The following is a 19,999-nucleotide window of genomic DNA, read 5'->3' as shown; positions in this document are numbered from 1 at the left end:
TAAATGACACAAGGATTTCCAACCAAGGACAAATCATTGGCCACATAATGTTTGGATAGAACACATCTCTTTCCAATGCCCATCCCTTTGTGTGGGGGTCACATCCATGAAACAAAAATGTTGCATGTGTTTCATTATGCACATTGGTTAGATAGGGTGGACCACTCACCATGCATTTACTCTAAGGGAATAATATGAGAAATTGAATCTTGTGGAGTATAACAAAGTTAGATTTGCTTGTACATCTCAATGACATGCTTTGATTATTCTTATCTTTGATGGTTGAAGTCAATTCAATAAGGATGAGTGCATGTGATAGGTGCCAAATAGGGCACACCCTCTTTTCTGCAAAAGTTTTTGTTCAGAGTTGAATTATATTAGTCAAACTACTATAATTCATAATAGTTTCAAACTATCCCTAAGTAATATTTTAATTATTGATTAAGAGTTGGAATTAGTTAAACTTATTGAATCTCGGATTTTGATGATATGATTAATTTATAATGTTATGACCTAATCTATGTTTTGAATAATATAGGATTAGCTTCGGAGAGACAAATTGACCTATCGAAGATACTAATTCATCCTCTCCCTCCTAATGTCGACTTGATTCTAACAAAATTATTATAATTCATAGGTGATTTAACCATAAGAGTATATTTTTATAATGCTCGAATCTCATCTTCATCACTTATTTTTTAATTTAAAAAATATATTATTATTTTTAAACAACATATGATATTATCATCATAAATAAATATCATAATGTTATAAACTTTTGGTAATGATATTTGTATGCAATTCACATGAATAAAATTAAAACCATTAAACAAAATATTTATAAAAACAAAACTTCTTACATGACTTTTTTTTTGTTTTTTTTCATCTTCAAAATCTTCCATGCTTATTTTCCAAGCATGCATGCATGTGAAATTGTATACTTGGAAATTGATTTCATGGTTTCTTGGTCAATCGTCCAACCACTGGAGTACACGATTTCCGTCATCGTTCCCATCTAAATCCATCACATGATTCAAATGCATTTGTTGCGTGTTGCTGTATTCCTCCATCTCACCTTCACATATCATTGTCTTCCACGTCAGCATGCCAGGCAATGACTCATCGTCAACCTCTCCAAACTTCTTCTGTTACACGTCACCAGCCACGTCGTCGGTGCCAACCAAAACCCACATATATAATTTTTATCTTTTTATTAGTATTTTTTTTTTATTTATTCTCATAAAAAAATTTAAGATGAAAACGACAACGAGGATAACTACAAAGATGAGCAATCAAAGAGACGAAGACGATGATCTGAAAGTCAAAAGTAATTTTAATTTTTTTAAAATAAAATATCAGCATTAATTATAAAAAAAGAGCAATAATTAAAAATAATAATTTTCATATTTATCCCTTTAAATTTAAGGTTAGCAGTTATATTTATTGTAAAATTTGATTATTTAGTATCATTTACTGCCCCTTGAAACTTTAAGCACTTATTATGATTATAATAGTATTCTTTTTTTTTTAAGGTATTTAATTATGATGGGTTCTTCTCGATATGATTATATATATATATATATATATATATATATATATATATATATATATATATATATATATATATTAATGCGTTGGTATATCCATCAATCATCCTATTATTCGCCGTTGTTGATGACTATTATGATGTGGAAACAACATGCGGATTTGTGGTTGTGATGAAGCGGATCTGTTAGTGGATCGACGTTGGATATACTCGTGGTTGACCGACACAGACAAGTCCATCGACATCCTCCACACGCACCAAACCGACCACGTGGAAAGAGTCGCGGACCCAAAGATCACGCACCCGACACAGCCCGCACCGTCACCTCTCTCTCTCTCTCTTTCCACCAACGTGAGCATATTATGGTGGCAAGCAACCTGTAGGGGACATTGACAGGTGGAGTTGTTCTGGAATCCATGCCGTTCCCCTTAAAATATGATCAAATTAGTCGTGTTTGGAAACACACTCCAAGATTTATGTATTTTTGTGCTCGACGGGAGAAGGGAGAAGAGAGAAGAGGGATACTGTTCTTGGTTTGGTGATAAGAACAATACAGCTGTACAGGGAGAGGAGGGAGAAAAAGGAGGGCTTGATGATTTCTTCAGACTTCGCAGCGGCATCGTCTTCCACTTCCTCCTTCTATGGCTTCTGCACTTATGCGGCTGGAATTGCTGGTGAGGTTTTGGTAGCTCGTAGTGATGCTTCTTGAATCAATGAACCTGCTTCTGAATCTTAGCAGATGAGATTGAAGAGGACAAGCGTAGAATTGTTTGTTCTGATGATGAAACTATGCAGAATTAATTGGGAAAAGAGGAACTATGGGTTTAGATTTCTGAAAGGGTTTCGTCTTTTAGCAGGCTAAAGATTACTCCGAAGAGTATATACTTGGAATGTTTCTTGGCACCTCTTTTTCCTCACCCTGTACCCTGCACCCTGCCCCCAATAACTCTTAGCAGCTTTCCTTTTTTGGATTGTATACGAGATTAACAATTATCTGCTAACAAGCTAGAGTTGTTGATTTCATAAAAGAATACACATAGTTAGTCGGTGCCAGCAGCTTTCAGAGAGGATTTTGATCTTTTCGCAGGCTAAAGAGCATGCGATTCTTGTGTGCTTAGAAGGTTTCTAAAAGTCCTGTTTTTTTCTTTACACTGCCTCATAAATAAACGGAAATGGTACATGTAGAGGTATTTAAGACATTTTTGCCTATCTTGTATTGAAGAACAAATTTACTTCTGTATATAGTTATTTACTGGTATTTTTGTTCTGTTTGCAGGCAATGTTTTTGCCTTCGTATTGTTTGTCTCACCAATGTGAGTATATTTCAACAATTTTCCTGTTTTCATCTCCGAGAACAGTTGTATATGTGAGCTCACATGCATGAGAATATTCTTGATTTCTTCAGGCCAACATTCAAAAGAATTGTGCGAAACAAGTCCACCGAGCAGTTCTCAGGCTTGCCCTATATATACTCTCTCTTGAACTGCTTGATCTGTATGTGGTATGGGCTTCCTTGGGTGTCTTATGGGGTGATCTTGGTGGCTACCGTCAATTCTATCGGTGCTGCTTTTCAATTAGCCTATGTCAGTCTCTTCATCAGATTTGCAGATTCTGCAAAAAGGGTATGCATAGTTTCCTAGGGTTCTCTTGACCAGTTGTTCGTACTCATTTCACTGATGTGCTTTGTTCTGGTTTTTCATGCAGTTGAGGATGTCCGGACTGCTGATAGGAGTTTTCTCTGTTTTTGCTCTGATCATATATGCGAGCCTTGAGTTGTGCGACCACCCGACACGACAAATATTTGTTGGGTATTTAAGTGTTGCTTCACTCATTTCCATGTTTGCATCTCCATTATTTATCATCGTAGGTTTCTTTCTCGTCATTCACAGAAGATCTCATTTGCTATATTTTTAATTGTTCTCCTGCTCTATGATTTAAATTGTTGCCTATGTTTTTACTTGCCAGAATTTGGTGATCAGGACTAGGAGTGTGGAGTTCATGCCCTTCTATCTATCCCTTGCAACCTTCTTGATGAGCATCTCTTTCTTTGCGTATGGGATGCTATTGCACGACTTCTTCATATATGTAAGAACACTGAAAATTTTGGATGTACTGATTCGATTCTGGTACTCTAGAAGTCTTAATTTCAGGTTCACAGAATGATATCATTTTCAGCAATTGATTATTATTCGTGTTGAATGTGCTTCTCAGATCCCAAATGGGATTGGAACAGTTCTGGGGGTAGTACAACTGTTGCTGTATGCCTATTACAGTAAATCTGTAGAAGAGTCTCGCTTGCCATTGGTGGCTTCACACTGATGTTCTGCCTTGACAAGGTTAAATATGTTCGTTATTTCCACACGTTCTTTCATAATTTTGTTATGTGTGAATTGTGTAAAAACAGAAAGATATATTATATCATATTTTTGTCATTTTCTCATATTTTAAAGCCTCGTAGACTTTTAGTATGTGCTTGTAAGTTAGCACAACACATATCATGCATACCTAGATGGCTACAACATAACATTGATCTGGATACATAGGTCCAAGTTATGACATATCATGTTGAATCACTCGAGTCAGATTATTAAAATAAATTTCAATATACATGCAAACTTATGTTGTTTCCTTTTTGTCACACCTCATTAATGGTTTCATATACTCATTGATTTGTTTAATTATATGTATCTAGATCTGTAGATCTTTGGTAATTTTTCTATTCTAGGATTGTTAAGGTGTCATAGTGGATATTGGTGTCTTTACCATTACTCTTCAAAGGAAATCTTAGGCCTGTTGGGTTTGACATCTTTCCCCATGATTATCTCTAGTTCTCGACATCGATACCAACTAGGGTGCCTTTTTTGGGCTTCTTTATATAGTTCCAAAGACTGCTTTTTTTTAATAATAATTAGAAAAGGAAAGGATTTCAAGCTAGGATTGAGGAGATTTCATTACACTGAGTTTTAAGACGCAATCAAGCAATCTTATTATTATTCATTTCCTTGTTTCTCTATTCTTTTTTTGTCTTTGATTGATTTAAAAAATATAGTTGGCTGTCTTGAGCATATAGTTAAATTAAGGCAAGCTTCTAAGCTGGTTTCAATATGCAGAGCACCATGATTACATTGAGAAGAGGCACTTAAGTATATCTTACTTCCTCCCGCAGTATTCACTAGTTGCACAACTCGTACTTTTAACAAGTACAGCAGCACCTATTCTACCAACAACCCTGAGGCAAATAAGTTCAATTTTCTCGCACTAAATCCACCTTGTCGACCTCAAATTGTGAACCTATTGCACAGTCTACATACCACATAATAGCTTTTGGATGAACAATGTGTTCGGTGACAAAAGAAAGGTTAGATTCTATAGAGATGCCTACCAGAATAACATTTACTACCATGGTAACAAAAAACTGAGCCCCCTTGCTTTGGCATCTAAGCACCCATCTTAATCTGACCCATGACCTGCTCATCTTGATCTAGATCTACAATCGAGTATACATATCTTAAAATCAACATTGCTAATTTGTCAATGTAGTCTTGTGAAGAAGTTGCATGTAAAGATGTGGGCAAGCCAAGTATCAGTAGGCCAAGAAGTTTACATAATTGGATATCTGCAAGCACTATATAGATATCAAAATAATTGAAATTGTATTTGATCCCTCCAATGTCTAGATAAAGAACCGCAAAAATTATGTTGTGCTGAGATTGATGTGTAACAAAATAAAGACAATAACTGAATAAAGAAGAATCCAACATATAAAATTTGATATAGCATAGAAGAAAACTGCATGTTATTGAAAAGAATACATTTTTTCAGCCATCTCAATATTTATGAAGTCCTGAAAGATTGTGGAATTAGAGTTATTTAATTATTATACTAAAATATTTAAAAATCTCCTGATATTTGAGTCAATTAAAGGCATTTAATTTATTTTACTATTGTTGGAATGAGTGTCTGGAAGCAAAACTGCAGAGGCAAGGAAATAACCTGATCACATTGATCCATTGCATTTGACCTGCCTTATTTAGCACTTTGGATAAAGCCATAATGTGGTATAAATTGCACACTTACGATGATAACCATACATACATCTTTTATGTAAATTGAACATATCTCGAAGCTGAACAAAAATAAGAACCAAATCAAAATAAACAATGTAACACTAGTAGCATAAATTTTAATGCTTTCTCAAATTGAACAATAAGCTATTGATTTGCAGCTACTTCTGGATGAAAAAGATAAATCAAGCCTTTTGTCGAGGGACAAGTTCTGCCGTCATGTGCAAAGTCTGAATGTGATTGTTGTTTATTTTGTGTTGTATTCCATAAGGGTTTTGATGTCTGGAAGTTTTGTGTGTGTATGGTGGGGATTTTTTTTTAAAAAAGAAGGAATGTACTTGATGTAATATTATTCTTTTAACTATACCAGCTTGGCTGGTCTTCTAATAAGGTGGAAGTGTCTCTTCATGGAGACCTCCTTGTGGTCAGTGCATTATCTACATAGATAAGTGGTCAAGGGTTTGAATCCCATTGTAAGATTCTAGTGCACAGCGGTTATGTAATGCTGGTATTTAGTAAAATAAAAAGAGGCAGATGTTCCTCCCAATTTTGTTCTTTGTTAATTAATTATCATTTATAAATTTGGTATCTGTTCAGATTTTCTCTATGCTTCGGTTTAGGTTGCTTTCAGTTGTCTGAGAATTTAATAGCTCAGATTGATTTTGGAGTTGTTTTTGGACCTGTGCACGGTAGTTGGATTTCTCTTCAATCTTGCAAATTAAGGTTTGTAAGGCACATTATTTTGATAACCTTCCAGGTGGGATCTGCATGTATTCTTCCACCTCTCTTTCACTTAATTTTGTCTTCTTTACCTGTTACTAGACATCAACGTCTGCTTTGTGCAAAACTTATATCCCATGCCAATGAACAATAAGATATCATATTTATAAGTGCCAGTTTATAATCGGATGATGCCATTATAATAATTAGAGTAAGTTCATTAATAACTGGCATATGGTGCATTACAGAGAATAGAGATAAGTATTTATTACATCTAAAGACATGGAATCTGGATCCATAATTGCAGACCCAGTTCATTCATATCTGTTCTGCAATATTATCCAATTCTTGTTCTTCATTTTTCACTATTGGTTGCATCATATATTTTGAAAGTTTATTGTCCAGAATTTGGACAAGATAAAGCCCTAATTTCTAGACAAGATAATTATCTTTTGCTCTAGTGTGAATAGTACCATTGAATGAGAAATGCTTGCAATCTTTAGAGTTGGCCATATCATGTAGAAAGCAGTGTGCATAAAAAAAAGTAAATCCTATGTAGTGTATAGAATTTGGCTAATGCCCTATTGAACATCAGGCAACATGTACACACAAAAATGTCAAGCAGGTTCTTGACTGAGTCCGTTTACTTAGGGAGCAACAATTAGGTTGATTTGGTTATTCGTTAACTTATAATGTTTATTCATGTAAAATGTTATATTAATATATTAAATAAGTCTGACAAGTAGACATATTTGGGTGACAGATCCCTTTTTAGTCGCTTTTGTGTCATCAATAGATCATGAATCATGTTTCGTCTGGGGTGTGGATGAGACGAGATAGGAATTACCTTTAGAAGATGCTTTATTGTTGACTCACTAGATCATCTTTGCACTGAACTTTTCTACACATTTGGTTGGAGGCAGCACTTCTAAAGGCATTGCTTGGAAGGCACTATCAGAACTAGGTTGCAGGGGATTAGATAGCAAATCAACTTGGTGGACCATCTCATAGGTCAACTTAAACTATTGGAGAAGTTGGTAAGAATTAGGTCAAGGGGAGCATGCGCCATACAGGAGCAGCAAATTACATTGTTGATAGCTAATCAGCTCAGTGAAAAATGAGTCATCATTCTAGCTTGATTCAAAGTGGTCTTTCTGTCCTGAACATTTGTTAGAAATATATGCTTCTTAGATCTAATGATTTCGGAAACATGCCTTGAATAGCTTCTGTTTTATTATGCAAAAGTTGGTGATTCTATAGCTGCTGATGAAGCACTATGCAACTTGCTCTTTTCTAAAATTCCTTTCTACCATGAGTTGTAGGTTGTTCTTTTCTTGATGTGAGTAGAGATATTATGTTAACTAGGCTAAATGGATTTGAAGACTTTGGATCTTTGTGTATCTTCAATGGATTTCCTTTTTTGGCTTGCACTTATGATTATAGCTAAAACTTTTCGTAGAAAAAGAAGAAAGGATTGGACTATGCATTTAAGAGACTAATATATGTTCAAGTATTCTTTTTAGTGATTAATGAACTTAGCACATATCAGGTATTACTTAGTTGTCAGAAAGGATTAGACGATATACACCACACTTGAGATTCTAATGTCTGTTCAAGTAATTTTCTTGCAAAAGACAAGTGTGATCAATGAATTTGGGACATATTAGATGCAGTATCAGTATAGGATTACTTGGTAAGTGATAAAGATTTAGAAGAACAAAATAACCAGAATTCTTGTCAACTCACAAACTGCTGCATAGAAGTTTATTTGCCAGGCTTGAGTAGCAATTTGTTTTTGTCGCAAAAATAGATTAGGCCAAAGCCTACTATAACAGAAGAAATTTAGCTGAATCAAAGGATTTGTATTCTGTACTTTAAACATGTGTTGTTATTTCTAGTTGGATTTATAGGGCTAATCTTTTTCTCTCCAAGTATATACACTTGTGTGTAGCTGAAGTTGAATCTCATGAATGTTACCTATCAGAAACAAAAAAACATCTTACATTACTTTTCTTCAGTTGTGGTGACAATGGATGTAGGTTTGTGTTCATAAAAAGAGATGTTGGTGCTGGTATTTTAAAGGTTGATGTGTGATCCTCAGCCAATACTAACCAGTCACAGTCCATGGTTGCTGCCATTGGATACTGACCTCAGGTTGTGCTGTCCACTTCACTTCATCCCTCCATGCCTCAATGGACAGAGCACTGACCCCCCTTGGCTTCACTGCTGTTATTTTATATGGTTTTGTGCATCACATATCCTTCACTTTTAGGTCATTTCTATTTTTCAAGGACAATCACCATCAACATATCCTAAATGACCTGTCCTAACCTAAGGTTACTTTCTGCTTTTTCTTTTTACCATAAAAGTAACATAAATAAATAAACAAATTTTTTTGTTGGACATGGTGGATAGCTGAAAACACTATTGTTATGCTCATGTAGGTCTCTTTTTTTCTTTCTTTTTCTAAGGAAAAAATGCAAAGTACTTGATAGTTGTTTGTGCATGAACAACTATTGCTTTGGTTCAGTATCTCCTGCTATATGAAAAGTAGAACCAAGTTATGAAACAATATTATATACTTTCAAATGATGCATAGAAATGTTATGTATTGCAGCATGATGCTAGACAGCAAACATCCTGTTAATAAAATCATAGAAAGATAAGATTTTGGTAGGTATCAATTAGGACAGATTGCTATCTTTTCCTTTAAAGGTCATTGATCCATTTGATCTTCCAAGTTACAGTCTTATAGCTAAATATTTAAGTATCATCTGAATATAATATATATATATATATATATATATATATATAATTTGGATGTATATATTATCTACTCTTGTTTTTCTAATCTTTCATTCAACTTTAAGAAATCCAACTGCAGAAGCTACACTTTTGTTGCCCAACCCTCAATATATATGCAAAATTTCACATTATATGTGAGCCCCACACTCTTTCTCCAATCATCAAGCAGATTGGGGAGTCGGGTAATGTGGCAATGGGTAGCCAAACCAATGCTGATGATAACATCATCACATCCAAAACTAGAATGCTACGTTGACCAATGATTTGACCGACCCAATATCCATATAATCTAACCAAAGTCCTCATTATATTGTTTCCATAAGCCTTTTCTTTCCTTTCTAGTCCAACTTGGAAATGTAGTGCTTCATACCAACTCTCAAAAGCCCAACAAGGCAGAGACATGGATCACTTCAATCTGTATATATAGCTCCATTACCTACCTACCTTCTTCTAGTGAAGCGCAAGCTCGAGCCACAAAGATCTTGAAACATCATCATCATCTTCTTCTTCCTATGTTGTCTTCGTTGATGGAGGGAAGAGAGAACCAACTTCCTATTGCCACTACTACTACTATTGCTACGAGCGCTAAAGCTCAGACCAAAGTGCTCGACTCAGTAGTAGCCATGAAAGCTATGTCCAAGCTTGGGGGCTTCCATGCCGGCTACTTCCGCATCAGCCTGTCGCTCTGCGGCCAGGCACTACTGTGGAAGACCCTCAGCGAGCCAAGCACCGACTCCCGCGCCCTCCGCCTCGTCGTCCGCTTGCTACCCTCCGCCACGTACGTCCTCGTCTGGTCCGTGGCCCTCGCCGTCCTCGTCGCACTCTGCTTCCTCTACGCCCTCCGCTGCTTCCTCCGGTTCCGTTGCGTCAAGGCCGAGTTCTCCCACCATGTCGGCGTGAACTACCTCTTTGCGCCGTGGATCTCGTGGCTCCTCCTCCTCCAGTCCACCCCCGCCTTCCTCCACCCCGGCGCTGCTCTGTACCGCGTGCTTTGGTGGGTCTTCTCCGTTCCCATCATCATGTTCGATGTCAAGATCTACGGCCAGTGGTTCACCGAGGGGAAGAAGTTCCTGTCGATGGTGGCGAACCCGACGAGCCAGATCACGGTGATCGGGAACCTGGTCTGCGCGAGGGCGGCGGCAAGGATGGGGTGGGAGGAGATCGCCACCTGTATGTTCTCCCTCGGCATGGCGCACTACCTCGTCCTATTCGTGACGCTGTACCAGCGGTTCGTCGGGTGCAACAGCCTTCCCGCCATGCTCCGCCCCGTCTTCTTCCTCTTCATCGCCGCCCCCAGCATGGCCAGCTTGGCCTGGGATTCCATCTCCGGATCCTTCGGTACGGGGTCCAAGATGCTCTTCTTCCTCTCCCTCTTCCTATTTGCCTCCCTGGTAATTACCTTCTACTTCGCCAATTTCTTCCCACCACGCATCGCCATCATGTAGTCTGGATTGAGAAAGAATCTAGGGAGCTAAACACTGTCGCTATCTCTCAATCTATCTTCCACCTATTCATCAAACATAGGATCTAAAGATCTTATTTGACGCATCGGACATCATCATCATCATCTTTAGCATTCGCGACTACTTTAGCCCGCGGCTAAATTTGACGTACGTAGAGTTGCGTCGCACACACGTTACAGTTCATAGAGTCCATGTAAGAAGGTCAAGAACGCAAGTTCTGCGATCCCTTTCCATGCTCATACGTCTTCACATCGGGTCGAATGCCTTGATGCAATCGATCGCCTGCCTGTGCAGGTCTCGCGGCCTGCTCTGTTCAAGAGGTCGATGAGGCGGTTCAACGTTGCATGGTGGGCGTACTCCTTCCCGCTGACGGTGCTGGCGCTGGCGGCCACCGAGTACGCACAGGAGGTGGAGGGAGGCGTCTCCAACGCCCTCATGCTCGTCCTCGCCGTCCTCTCCGTGCTGGTCACCGTCGCCCTCATCGTCTTCACCGCGATCAAGGCCGGCGACCTCCTTCCCCACGGCAATGACCCCTTCGCGCCGCCGTTCTCGCCCTGATGCTCATGCAACATGTTGGTTTTGTTTAGCATTTGCTATGTCGATCTAAAGCCAGAGAGGAATAGTTCTCTGTATTCCTTGGACATGTTCTTGTCTCCACTGTGGAATCCATCTCCTTCCACGAACATGATGTGCAGAGTCACTGAAAACGTGCTAATTGGACTCTCTAATGGCTTCGTACAGAATGCAGTACTCCATGTGAAGGTGACTTTTCTAAGTGAAGCAAGAACCGCACTTGAATGCAGAACAAAGTCAAAAAGTTCTATAAGGATAAGATCTCCACCATAAACTAGCCTGATTTTGTCAACATCCACGTGAGACTGTTGTCATCCAGATTTCAAGGGATTCATGCATCATATGCAGGTCAATGAGAGGAGCAATATATCTAGAGTACCTAAATGCCAGCTGAAAGCCACAGAAGGACACAAAAAAGAAGAAGATGGACAATACCATAGATTAACAAGGATGCCCTGATTATAAATTTCTACTAGAAGTGATGAAATGCCAAATGGCAGGGAGGATTTATCCCAGCTTTGTAGCAGCTTCACTTTGGGAGTGAATGGTTACTGTTATACATCACAAGCCTTGTGGTATTTTGCAAGAACAGATGATGCCAAATAATATTACTCAAAGGAAATTTATTGTGGCTAAGAAAACCTCCACCACCAAACAAGAACAGATGATCTCCATGTGATGAGTTTTGCAAAACAGGCAGCTCAACCTCATCCTTCAGCTTGCAAATTTTATCCCCAGTTCATGAGGCAAGATAAAACCAGTAGTATGAGAGATCCCTTTTCACAACAAAAGAGAAAAAGAAAGCTCTACCAACTTAGTCTCGTTTAGGTAACTATTTAGGTATCTTGTATGAGTTCAAGTGATGCATGAACATATATATGCTGCATGCAGAGTATATTTCCAAGTATACAGATGTTTATCTTTCAGTTTGAGAATGGTTTTTGTAAATGTAGCTTGTAAGTTGGTGAATTGCATAAACTGCATGTGTGATAGAATTAATTGTGTTGATGGATCTAACTCTCAAGCTTCATTTATTAATTAGATGATTAAAGGATATAATTGTGTGTCAGGAGAGTCTGAAGTCTGGTCCATCATCTATGACCTTTGTCATCCTTAATGAAGAATGGGTCCTGCGGAATCCACTCTGTTAAATGACCTTCAAAATCTGAATATCTTGCAAAAGAAATAGTACAGAAAAAATGATTGAACAAATTCAGCAAAAATAATAAAGATGTGAAAATTGACAAACTTTTTCTTCATTTAAAATTAGCTTCTGAATTAAACTGTTTAGACATTAATCAGGGACCAAACCATGAACTTTGATACTCTTCTTTCAAGGATCTTTTCCAAGTAAGTCCAACTCGAAAACTTAATTTAATCGATCGGAATCTAGCTCCTAAAAGATGTAGCCTAATATTTTTAGTCGAGTATAATGTCGGATCCATTGAGTATAAAATCTAGATAGAAAAGGGCTTATTTAGTTTCTTTCTCAAGCTCATTTACAGGAATGAGAGTTATAAGAGATTAAGTATTGAGACAGCAAGTCAAGATCAAAAGTCACTTGTTTAAGAGAATAAGTCTGACTTTTTAATTTTGGTAATGTATTACTGTAAGGTAGCAGAATTCAGATTTTAAAGAACAAAAACTAATGAAATAAAAATGATGAAGCAAATTACCCAAAAATAGTTGATGAATCACATATATCCTCTTATTTAAAAGATTGACTTGCTACATTAGTTGACTGGTTCTCTACATTTCTTTATTTTCTTCACATTCAACTGGCACAAATAGTAAATTTGAATGTATCAGTCAGTACAGTATTATCAACATTTTCACAGTATTTATTTGTGCTCCAAAAAGTAAAATCTAGTGTAGCTTCTCTACATTTCTTTATGAGCACAACAAACAGAATCAACAGAAGTGCCACAACTACATATCTGTATAAGTTCTTTAAGAAGAACAACTGGGAACCATTTTTGACTTGTTTCATAGACAAAGAATATCACATATATACCTTTGAAAACTTTTGTTTTTATTGGATATATAATTTTTCCAAGCTCCCCAAATCATCCTATGACCAAGACAATTCATCATAGTCATCTTCCATCCAACCTGAATGAGTCATACTCTGTAGCCATTTTAGTGGAGCAAGCACAACAAAGTACAACAAGAAAATTATTATTATTATTATTATTACATATACATATATATATATATATATATTTTATAATAGGCTCATACCATCCAATATGTCTTATACTGGGCTTGAACAGTCCGATTTATTCTGATCGGCTTACTGTTAGGTTGTCGAACCGGTAAATATCACCTATATCATATTATACCGATGGTTCTAAAAATTATCATATGCATGGTAAGTTGAAGATCAAAGGAACAGAAAAAGATTGCAGATTGCAGACATTGCATTTCTTGGTAGCTTAGAGCGACAAAAGAGGAGAGGAGAAACAAAAGCTTCCTAGCACTGAAAAGAATGCAGGAGGCATATTCTTCTCTGCAAGGCTTTTTCCCAGTTGACTTGGCCACTGGCTACAATGCTCACAAGAAGTCAAGACTCGCTGCTATGGGAGATGTATCAGTGAATTCTACAACAGTATTTGATGTCAATTTGCATTTAGTTTTTGACTTTGACTTTTTTGCTTGCGCACTGCTGATAAATTGTTGGTACCATTCACACAGTACATGCTTCTTATTAGATTAGTAATCCCATGGATACATATAGAGAGAGAAGAACAACAGTATTAATTCTGATGATATGGAAGTGTGTGGCTTGGCCTAAAAATGAGTTTGACCTAAAACATAAATAAATTGAGAACTAGAATTAAGCCTAAAAATTAAATCTCATGTATATATATTATTAAATTTTTTAGTACTTATTTTCTTCCTGGAACCCATCCGAAACCAGATTAAGAGATACTTAAATCCAGTTTAAGCAGGTCAGATAAATGCCGATACTAAAAAATCCAACCCATACCATCAAACCTCATGCAAAGTATGTAGAAGAAGGACTTGAAAAAAAATATATATATATAACTGAGAAATTCCAAATTTATCTATGGCACAATTGAAAAAAGATCAAGAATTCTATTTTTTTAAAATATTATTAGCCCCTCGAAACCCAGCCGAAACATGATTAAGATACTAAATTCCAATTTAAGTGGTTTAGATAATGCAAGTAACAAAAATACCCTGATGTGCTATCATTAAATAAAGGAATGTTACTAAGCAGTGCCTGCAAACTTCATCATGAACCAATTATGTATGTACTCAAAATTGACTCTGAACTTAACTCAGTTACCAACTTTCTTATTCAAATCTATCCCAAATCTGATTAAAAGATATTGGACCCAAAATCTACCTATTTCATACATGCTTCTATCTCAAAAAATTGCCTGCCTTGAATTAGTCTTAGAATCAAATCACTAAAACTAATAATAATAATATCTACCGAGGCATTAATTTAGCTTTTTCATCTTCTTTTTCCTTTATGAAGAGAAGAACAAGTCAGCTCTACGTAGTAGTAGAATATGGGATACAGCAGTGGAGAAGGGTGGCCATCAGTTGTGGAGGGTGTGTATCGATGGGTACCAGACGCAGGCCACCACTACAAGATTCTCAATGCTGTCAGCCTCAACAACAAAAACAATGGCTTCCACTCTCTGATTTGTCTCCCGGAGTTAACTAAACCCACAATTAGATTCTTCAATCAATGATCTTAAAGCTAATTATATATATATATATATCATGTCTTGTCTGAACATTTTAATCTTCATATGTTGAACTTGGATCAACTGCATAATCCAGCACTCAAAGATGAGAATTAAGAATATAAATTGAAAGAAATTATTTTATCTACAAATTTAAGATTTTAGATGAACATGCATGAACTCTCTATTTATGATGAATGATATATAATCATTGTGGTGGATATAAAGTTGCTGTAGAACATATGAAGTAACTATTTACAAATTTTAAGAGAACAGAGGTGTAATCCATAATTTTTACCTTACTTTCAAAGAAAAAGATAAGTATGATTAAGATGAGAATATTGAGGTGACTGTATGAAGTTATAAAGAAAGATTAATTAAATACATCTGTGGATGATTAGGTTTAAACCTAATAAGGGATAACAAGAGAAGAAAACTTGTAAAATAGTCGATTAGTGTTAATGGTGTGTAGAAAAATAGAAAGAGATGAAAGAAGATTTTACTATAAAATATTTTTGATTAACTAGAATTTTATATATTACTTAATATTGAAAAAAGATTTATACAGTTGATCTTGTTGTTGGTTTGGTGGTTGCTGAAAGCATCTCCAAAACATTCACTTACACAAAAGAGATTGTCCAGTCAAGGAAATTAAAAAGTAGAAGCCTACTGGTCAGCTGACCTCAAAGCAGTAACACTATTGATGCATTGTCATGATGTTATTTTCCTCCTGTGGAAGTTGAGCAAGTGAAACTCCAGCCAACCAATGGTCAGCCTTGACTTCTGCCTTTTACATTCTTTGGTTTGACTAATTAGATTCTCATTGCAGATGAACAGTGAAGCACTAAATCTGCAGCATCATTGCTGCCATGAGGAGCACAGCAAACAAATCAAGAAAACTCACAGTAAGCACAAAACAGAAGTATATTTTATTGCCATCTGCTCCCAAAATGAAATGATTCTGAACCCATTCAACTCTATATAAATGGCAGATATCCCTTCTGCTCTTCCTCCAAAGCTTGGTGCATCATTTCTTCCACTCCTTTTGATTCTTGTGGAGCACTCAAGGGATGGGATGCTTATAAATCTCTGCCATTACCTCAAATCTAGTCAAAGGTATATGTGTCCTGTATCATAAGTTCGGCTTCCATTGGTATCATTTCAGCTCTTAGATTTTGTTTCTGCAAAGGAGATCTATGGTAGAGACAAGATCTTCCTGTTTGTTGTATTCTCTCTTGTGAGTTTCTGAAATAGAAATGTTTTTGCGTTTTTTTTTTATATGCTTGAAGAAAAATTAAGATTGCTATGGCAGAAGATAATCTACATGGTGTGATGCTGATTTTACTGTAAATGATGTATAGACAGAGACATGAAACAAAAAATGTTGGGTGCTCCTTGATATGTATGAAGAGCATCAGCTGCTTCTAAGTGGGAAAATTAGAAGGAAAGAAAATGGTGGAATCAGGATCAAATCAAATCTGAAAAATGCATGTCATGATATTTCGAGGATCATTTTTACTGTACAGAAAAAGTTCTATCTCAAGGATGTTCAACTCTTCCAAATACCAGGGTGTATCATCTACTGATCATGGTTTGAATCTAATTGCTATTATGATCCTTGCAATGATTTCCAGAAAAATTAAGAAGGGTAAATAGTGATTAACTTTTTGACCGTTAACACCTACTATAACCTGTTCAAGCTTGTTCTACCTTTGTCACTGTTCATAATTCCTTCAAGATTTGAATTGCTATAATAACTGAGTTGATTAATGGTCCATGTTTTGCTACTTGGATATTATTTTGGTCAATGGTTCTTGTTGCTTACTATCATGCTCCATTGTAATCCATCATAGGATCCATTACAGGGATGAATGTTTTAAGCTTGGAAGTGCTCAAATAAAGGAAACAGGGCCCTGATAACAATAATTTGGCTTCAAAAGTGCACAATTGGTAAAGTTACATGGAAAGATCAAACCATGGTAAATGATGTCTTTGCTGCACAAATTGAGCTTTTGAATTCCATGTTAATGCATATTTCTGCAAACATCTAATCAAGTATACTGTGATTGCAGGGGTGCAGGTGATTATGAGAAATCTTTTTCATTATGAAATATTGTGAGTACAATTGATGTGACATCCCTACAACTGATGATATGAGTCATGATTCACATGATCAGATGCCAACTCCACTTGGGAGGTCTAATGTGATTCACATGGTTTCTTTTCTAACAGGTGGACTCTCAGAATGCCCATCCCCTTGCATTTCAATCATACCCTCGATCTCATCTCATATTTCAACTGTTCCTTCATATAAGCCCCACATATTACAATGAAAAATAGTAGATGTGATAGATAGGATTGACAAGAATAACAGTTAAGAAAGTCTTAGGTAACTTGCAGATGAAAGATGGGAGATGTGAGCTGTAATTGTTAGGACTGACATAGATAGTATGGTCAAGCATGTCAATTTGACATGATAGAAATGGCTCTCAGACCCTTCACAAGTTGCTTTTTCTTTGACAGATTAATTTTAAGAATGTTTCAGAATGTGATCCAACATCTAATCCTTCGGTAGTCAGATATAGGAGAAGTAGACGACAAAAGATGGAGGGAAATCTAAAGCTGAATTGACATCTAAAGAAGCAATGGTATCCTGTGAGCCTCCTCCAAGGACCACCAAACTTGTCACCATGGATGTGGAGAGTGTTCTTCACATGAAAGAAGGGCTGGATGAGGCCAGTTATGCTCAAAATTGTTCCCTACAGGTAAAAATCTTACCTCAGAACGCCACCAATGTCCCTAAATTTTCATGATTTCTTAATGCCAGTTGTTAACTCTTCCTTCAGAAGAAGAGTATGGATGCCATGAAGCATATCATAGTGGAGTCAGCGGTAGATGCTTACGCTTCAGAGATGCCAGAAAGCTTCACTTTTGTTGATCTTGGATGCTCATCGGGGAGTAATGCCCTGCCTCTAATCGGAGACATCATCGAAGCCATTCATGTGATGGCACGACGGTCAGCGAAGCCAGCACCAGAATTCATGGTGTTCCTCAATGATCTTCCATCCAATGACTTCAATTCTATGTTTCTGAGCCTTCCATTGTTCACTAAGAAGCTCAAAGAAGGCATCGAGTTGCATGGAGGCATGGCTCCATCTGTATACTTTTCAGCAACTCCTGGTTCATTCTATGGCAGGCTGTTTCCAAGAGACAGTCTCAGTTTCATCTACTCATGCTATAGCTTGCACTGGCTTTCCCAGGTTAGCTCTCAGTGTGCATTCTCACAACTATATCTTTTCTGATATGTTGTAGAAATCCATAGTTAGTGAAGTAATTAAAGTGGAGTTTTCTCCTGCATTCCCTCTTAATTGTAGAACAAGAATGATTCTTGCAGGTTCCTCCAGGGCTTGTTGACATCAATGGCAGGCCAATTAACAAGGGGAAGATGTACATATCTAACACAAGCCCCCCTGTTGTTGCATTAGCTTACTTTGAGCAGTTTCAGAAAGAATTCAGCCTCTTTCTCAAATCAAGATCTGAAGAGTTACATCTCGGTGGGCGAATGGTTGTCGCGATGTTAGGAAGAACAACTGATGATCACAGTGATAAGAGCACAAGAGTCTTGTGGGAAGTGTTAGACCAGTCTTTTGCCATTATGATCTCACAAGTGAGTGCAATTCTTAGCCTTTTTTTCCTCTATGTTCATTCAATCCTTACCTATTTATCCTCTATTCACTCAATTGGTTTATTTGAAATGCATTGATACCAACACATCATACTCCTCCGAATGAGGTTGTAAAGTTCTTTTTTTTCATTTTAGATTCTTTGAGATGAATTTTATGTCAATTTTAAAATGTTACCACATCATCTAAATACATTTTCATCAAGGATCATGGCAGGAGAATGTAGCAATGGAACTAAAGCAATATCTCTGTTCCTAGAAGACTGCATCTTAGATCATTTCTATGATACCACCTCTCACAAATTATGTTGTTCTCAGGAAATGATTGATGAAGAGAAGGTTGATACATACAATGTGCCATTTTATGCTCCGTCGGCGAGGGAGATTGAAGATGAAGTGCACAGAGAAGGGTCTTTTACGATCGATTACATACAAACTCATGAGCTGAGCACAAGCACTGGAGATCCTCTAAAGGATGCCAGAATCACATCAATGGCCATTAGAGCCATACAAGAATCAATGATCAGCCATCACTTTGGCGAAGCAATTATCGATACCTTATTCCATGTTTATGGAGGACTGCTCAGTCAACTAATGCTTAAAGAAGAAATAAAAAGTTCTCACCTACTAATTGTTCTAAGAAAGACACACTGAGTGAAGAAAAATCAATCATCAGCACATAAAGTTACTATAAAGTCAAACTTTTTTATCTACAGGTCTTCATTGTATTCAGATTGTAGATGTACAATTTACCAGTACATTTTATTTACTCAAAGATGTATTATCTTCTCTAAGACAATGCCAAATTTCTTTTCCAAAATGTTCTTTTTACAAGCTGATTCAGTTTCGACTAAACTTAGTATGGCAAATAGGCAAAAATGATGCATGATTCATCGCAAATAATACGCACATGATTTCTCATCACTAATTGTGGTTATCCTCCGATCCGAGAGTTTAACAAGCTTATGTCGGAATACCGCAAATCTACCGCACGACCTGGCATGGCATCACTTCTGTATTTGTTCCTGCAACAGAATCAGAATGCTGCCTATTTATATACATTTAACTCACTATGTAATAAATCATTAAATGTTCATATATACTTAGTGAAGATAAGCTATGGATATTTTCTTCCCATCTTAAACCTTGTTCTATTATTCACCAGCAACATGCAATGGAAAAGGCTTTAGGCACAAGGTTTCATTGTTAATTCTCCTGTTATGCTCCTGTTATGCTTGGTTTGTCAATGCATAATTATTTGATCTCTACATATAAATGTATTTGATATTCACATGCTCTCTTGCACCTTCAGAACACACCGGTGCATATATGAAGTGTAGCAATTGGCAGAGTTGCATACAGTTGGGATTTAGTCAACTCAAGTATAGAGGAACAATTCATGAAAACAATATCCAACTTCTGTA

General features: G+C 36.9%; 3 protein-coding genes across 6 annotated transcripts; all 3 read left to right on the top strand.

Annotated features, from left to right (window-relative positions):
• The first annotated feature begins 1,893 nt into the window (after positions 1 to 1,893).
• Positions 1,894 to 6,173, top strand: LOC103997403 (bidirectional sugar transporter SWEET2a). Its single transcript, XM_009418608.3, has 7 exons — positions 1,894 to 2,220; positions 2,823 to 2,859; positions 2,952 to 3,168; positions 3,251 to 3,409; positions 3,512 to 3,631; positions 3,758 to 3,882; positions 5,772 to 6,173. The coding sequence occupies exons 1-6, from the start codon at positions 2,139 to 2,141 to the stop codon at positions 3,863 to 3,865; spliced, it is 723 nt and encodes a 240-aa protein (XP_009416883.2). The 5' UTR covers positions 1,894 to 2,138; the 3' UTR covers positions 3,866 to 3,882; positions 5,772 to 6,173.
• A 3,246-nt stretch (positions 6,174 to 9,419) lies between these two features.
• LOC103997418 (S-type anion channel SLAH1) lies at positions 9,420 to 11,281 on the top strand. 2 transcript variants are annotated; one of them, XM_009418636.3, is made up of 2 exons: positions 9,420 to 10,473; positions 10,893 to 11,281. In XM_009418636.3, the coding sequence occupies exons 1-2, from the start codon at positions 9,648 to 9,650 to the stop codon at positions 11,126 to 11,128; spliced, it is 1,062 nt and encodes a 353-aa protein (XP_009416911.2). In that variant the 5' UTR covers positions 9,420 to 9,647; the 3' UTR covers positions 11,129 to 11,281. The 2 variants fall into 2 exon arrangements, with proteins under 2 accessions (XP_009416911.2, XP_009416903.2); XM_009418628.3 differs by having other exon boundaries at positions 9,515 to 10,526.
• Positions 11,282 to 15,892: 4,611 nt separating this feature from the next.
• On the top strand, positions 15,893 to 19,395 carry LOC135580742 (probable methyltransferase TCM_000336). Of its 3 annotated transcripts, none has more exons than XM_065091617.1 (7): positions 15,893 to 16,009; positions 16,759 to 16,872; positions 16,966 to 17,125; positions 17,473 to 17,658; positions 17,740 to 18,153; positions 18,288 to 18,560; positions 18,894 to 19,395. In XM_065091617.1, exons 4-7 carry the CDS (start codon positions 17,539 to 17,541, stop codon positions 19,227 to 19,229), a joined length of 1,143 nt encoding a protein of 380 aa, XP_064947689.1. In that variant the 5' UTR covers positions 15,893 to 16,009; positions 16,759 to 16,872; positions 16,966 to 17,125; positions 17,473 to 17,538; the 3' UTR covers positions 19,230 to 19,395. The 3 variants fall into 3 exon arrangements, with proteins under 3 accessions (XP_064947689.1, XP_064947688.1, XP_064947687.1); XM_065091616.1 differs by having other exon boundaries at positions 17,417 to 17,658; XM_065091615.1 differs by having other exon boundaries at positions 15,918 to 16,009; positions 16,747 to 16,872; positions 17,417 to 17,658.
• Positions 19,396 to 19,999: the final 604 nt, after the last annotated feature.

Source organism: Musa acuminata, chromosome BXJ2-1 (genome assembly GCF_036884655.1).
Source record: "Musa acuminata AAA Group cultivar baxijiao chromosome BXJ2-1, Cavendish_Baxijiao_AAA, whole genome shotgun sequence".
NCBI classification, from domain to species: Eukaryota; Viridiplantae; Streptophyta; class Magnoliopsida; order Zingiberales; family Musaceae; genus Musa; species Musa acuminata.
The sequence above is the reverse complement of the archived record's forward strand: the minus strand, read 5'-3'. Positions and strand labels throughout refer to the sequence as shown.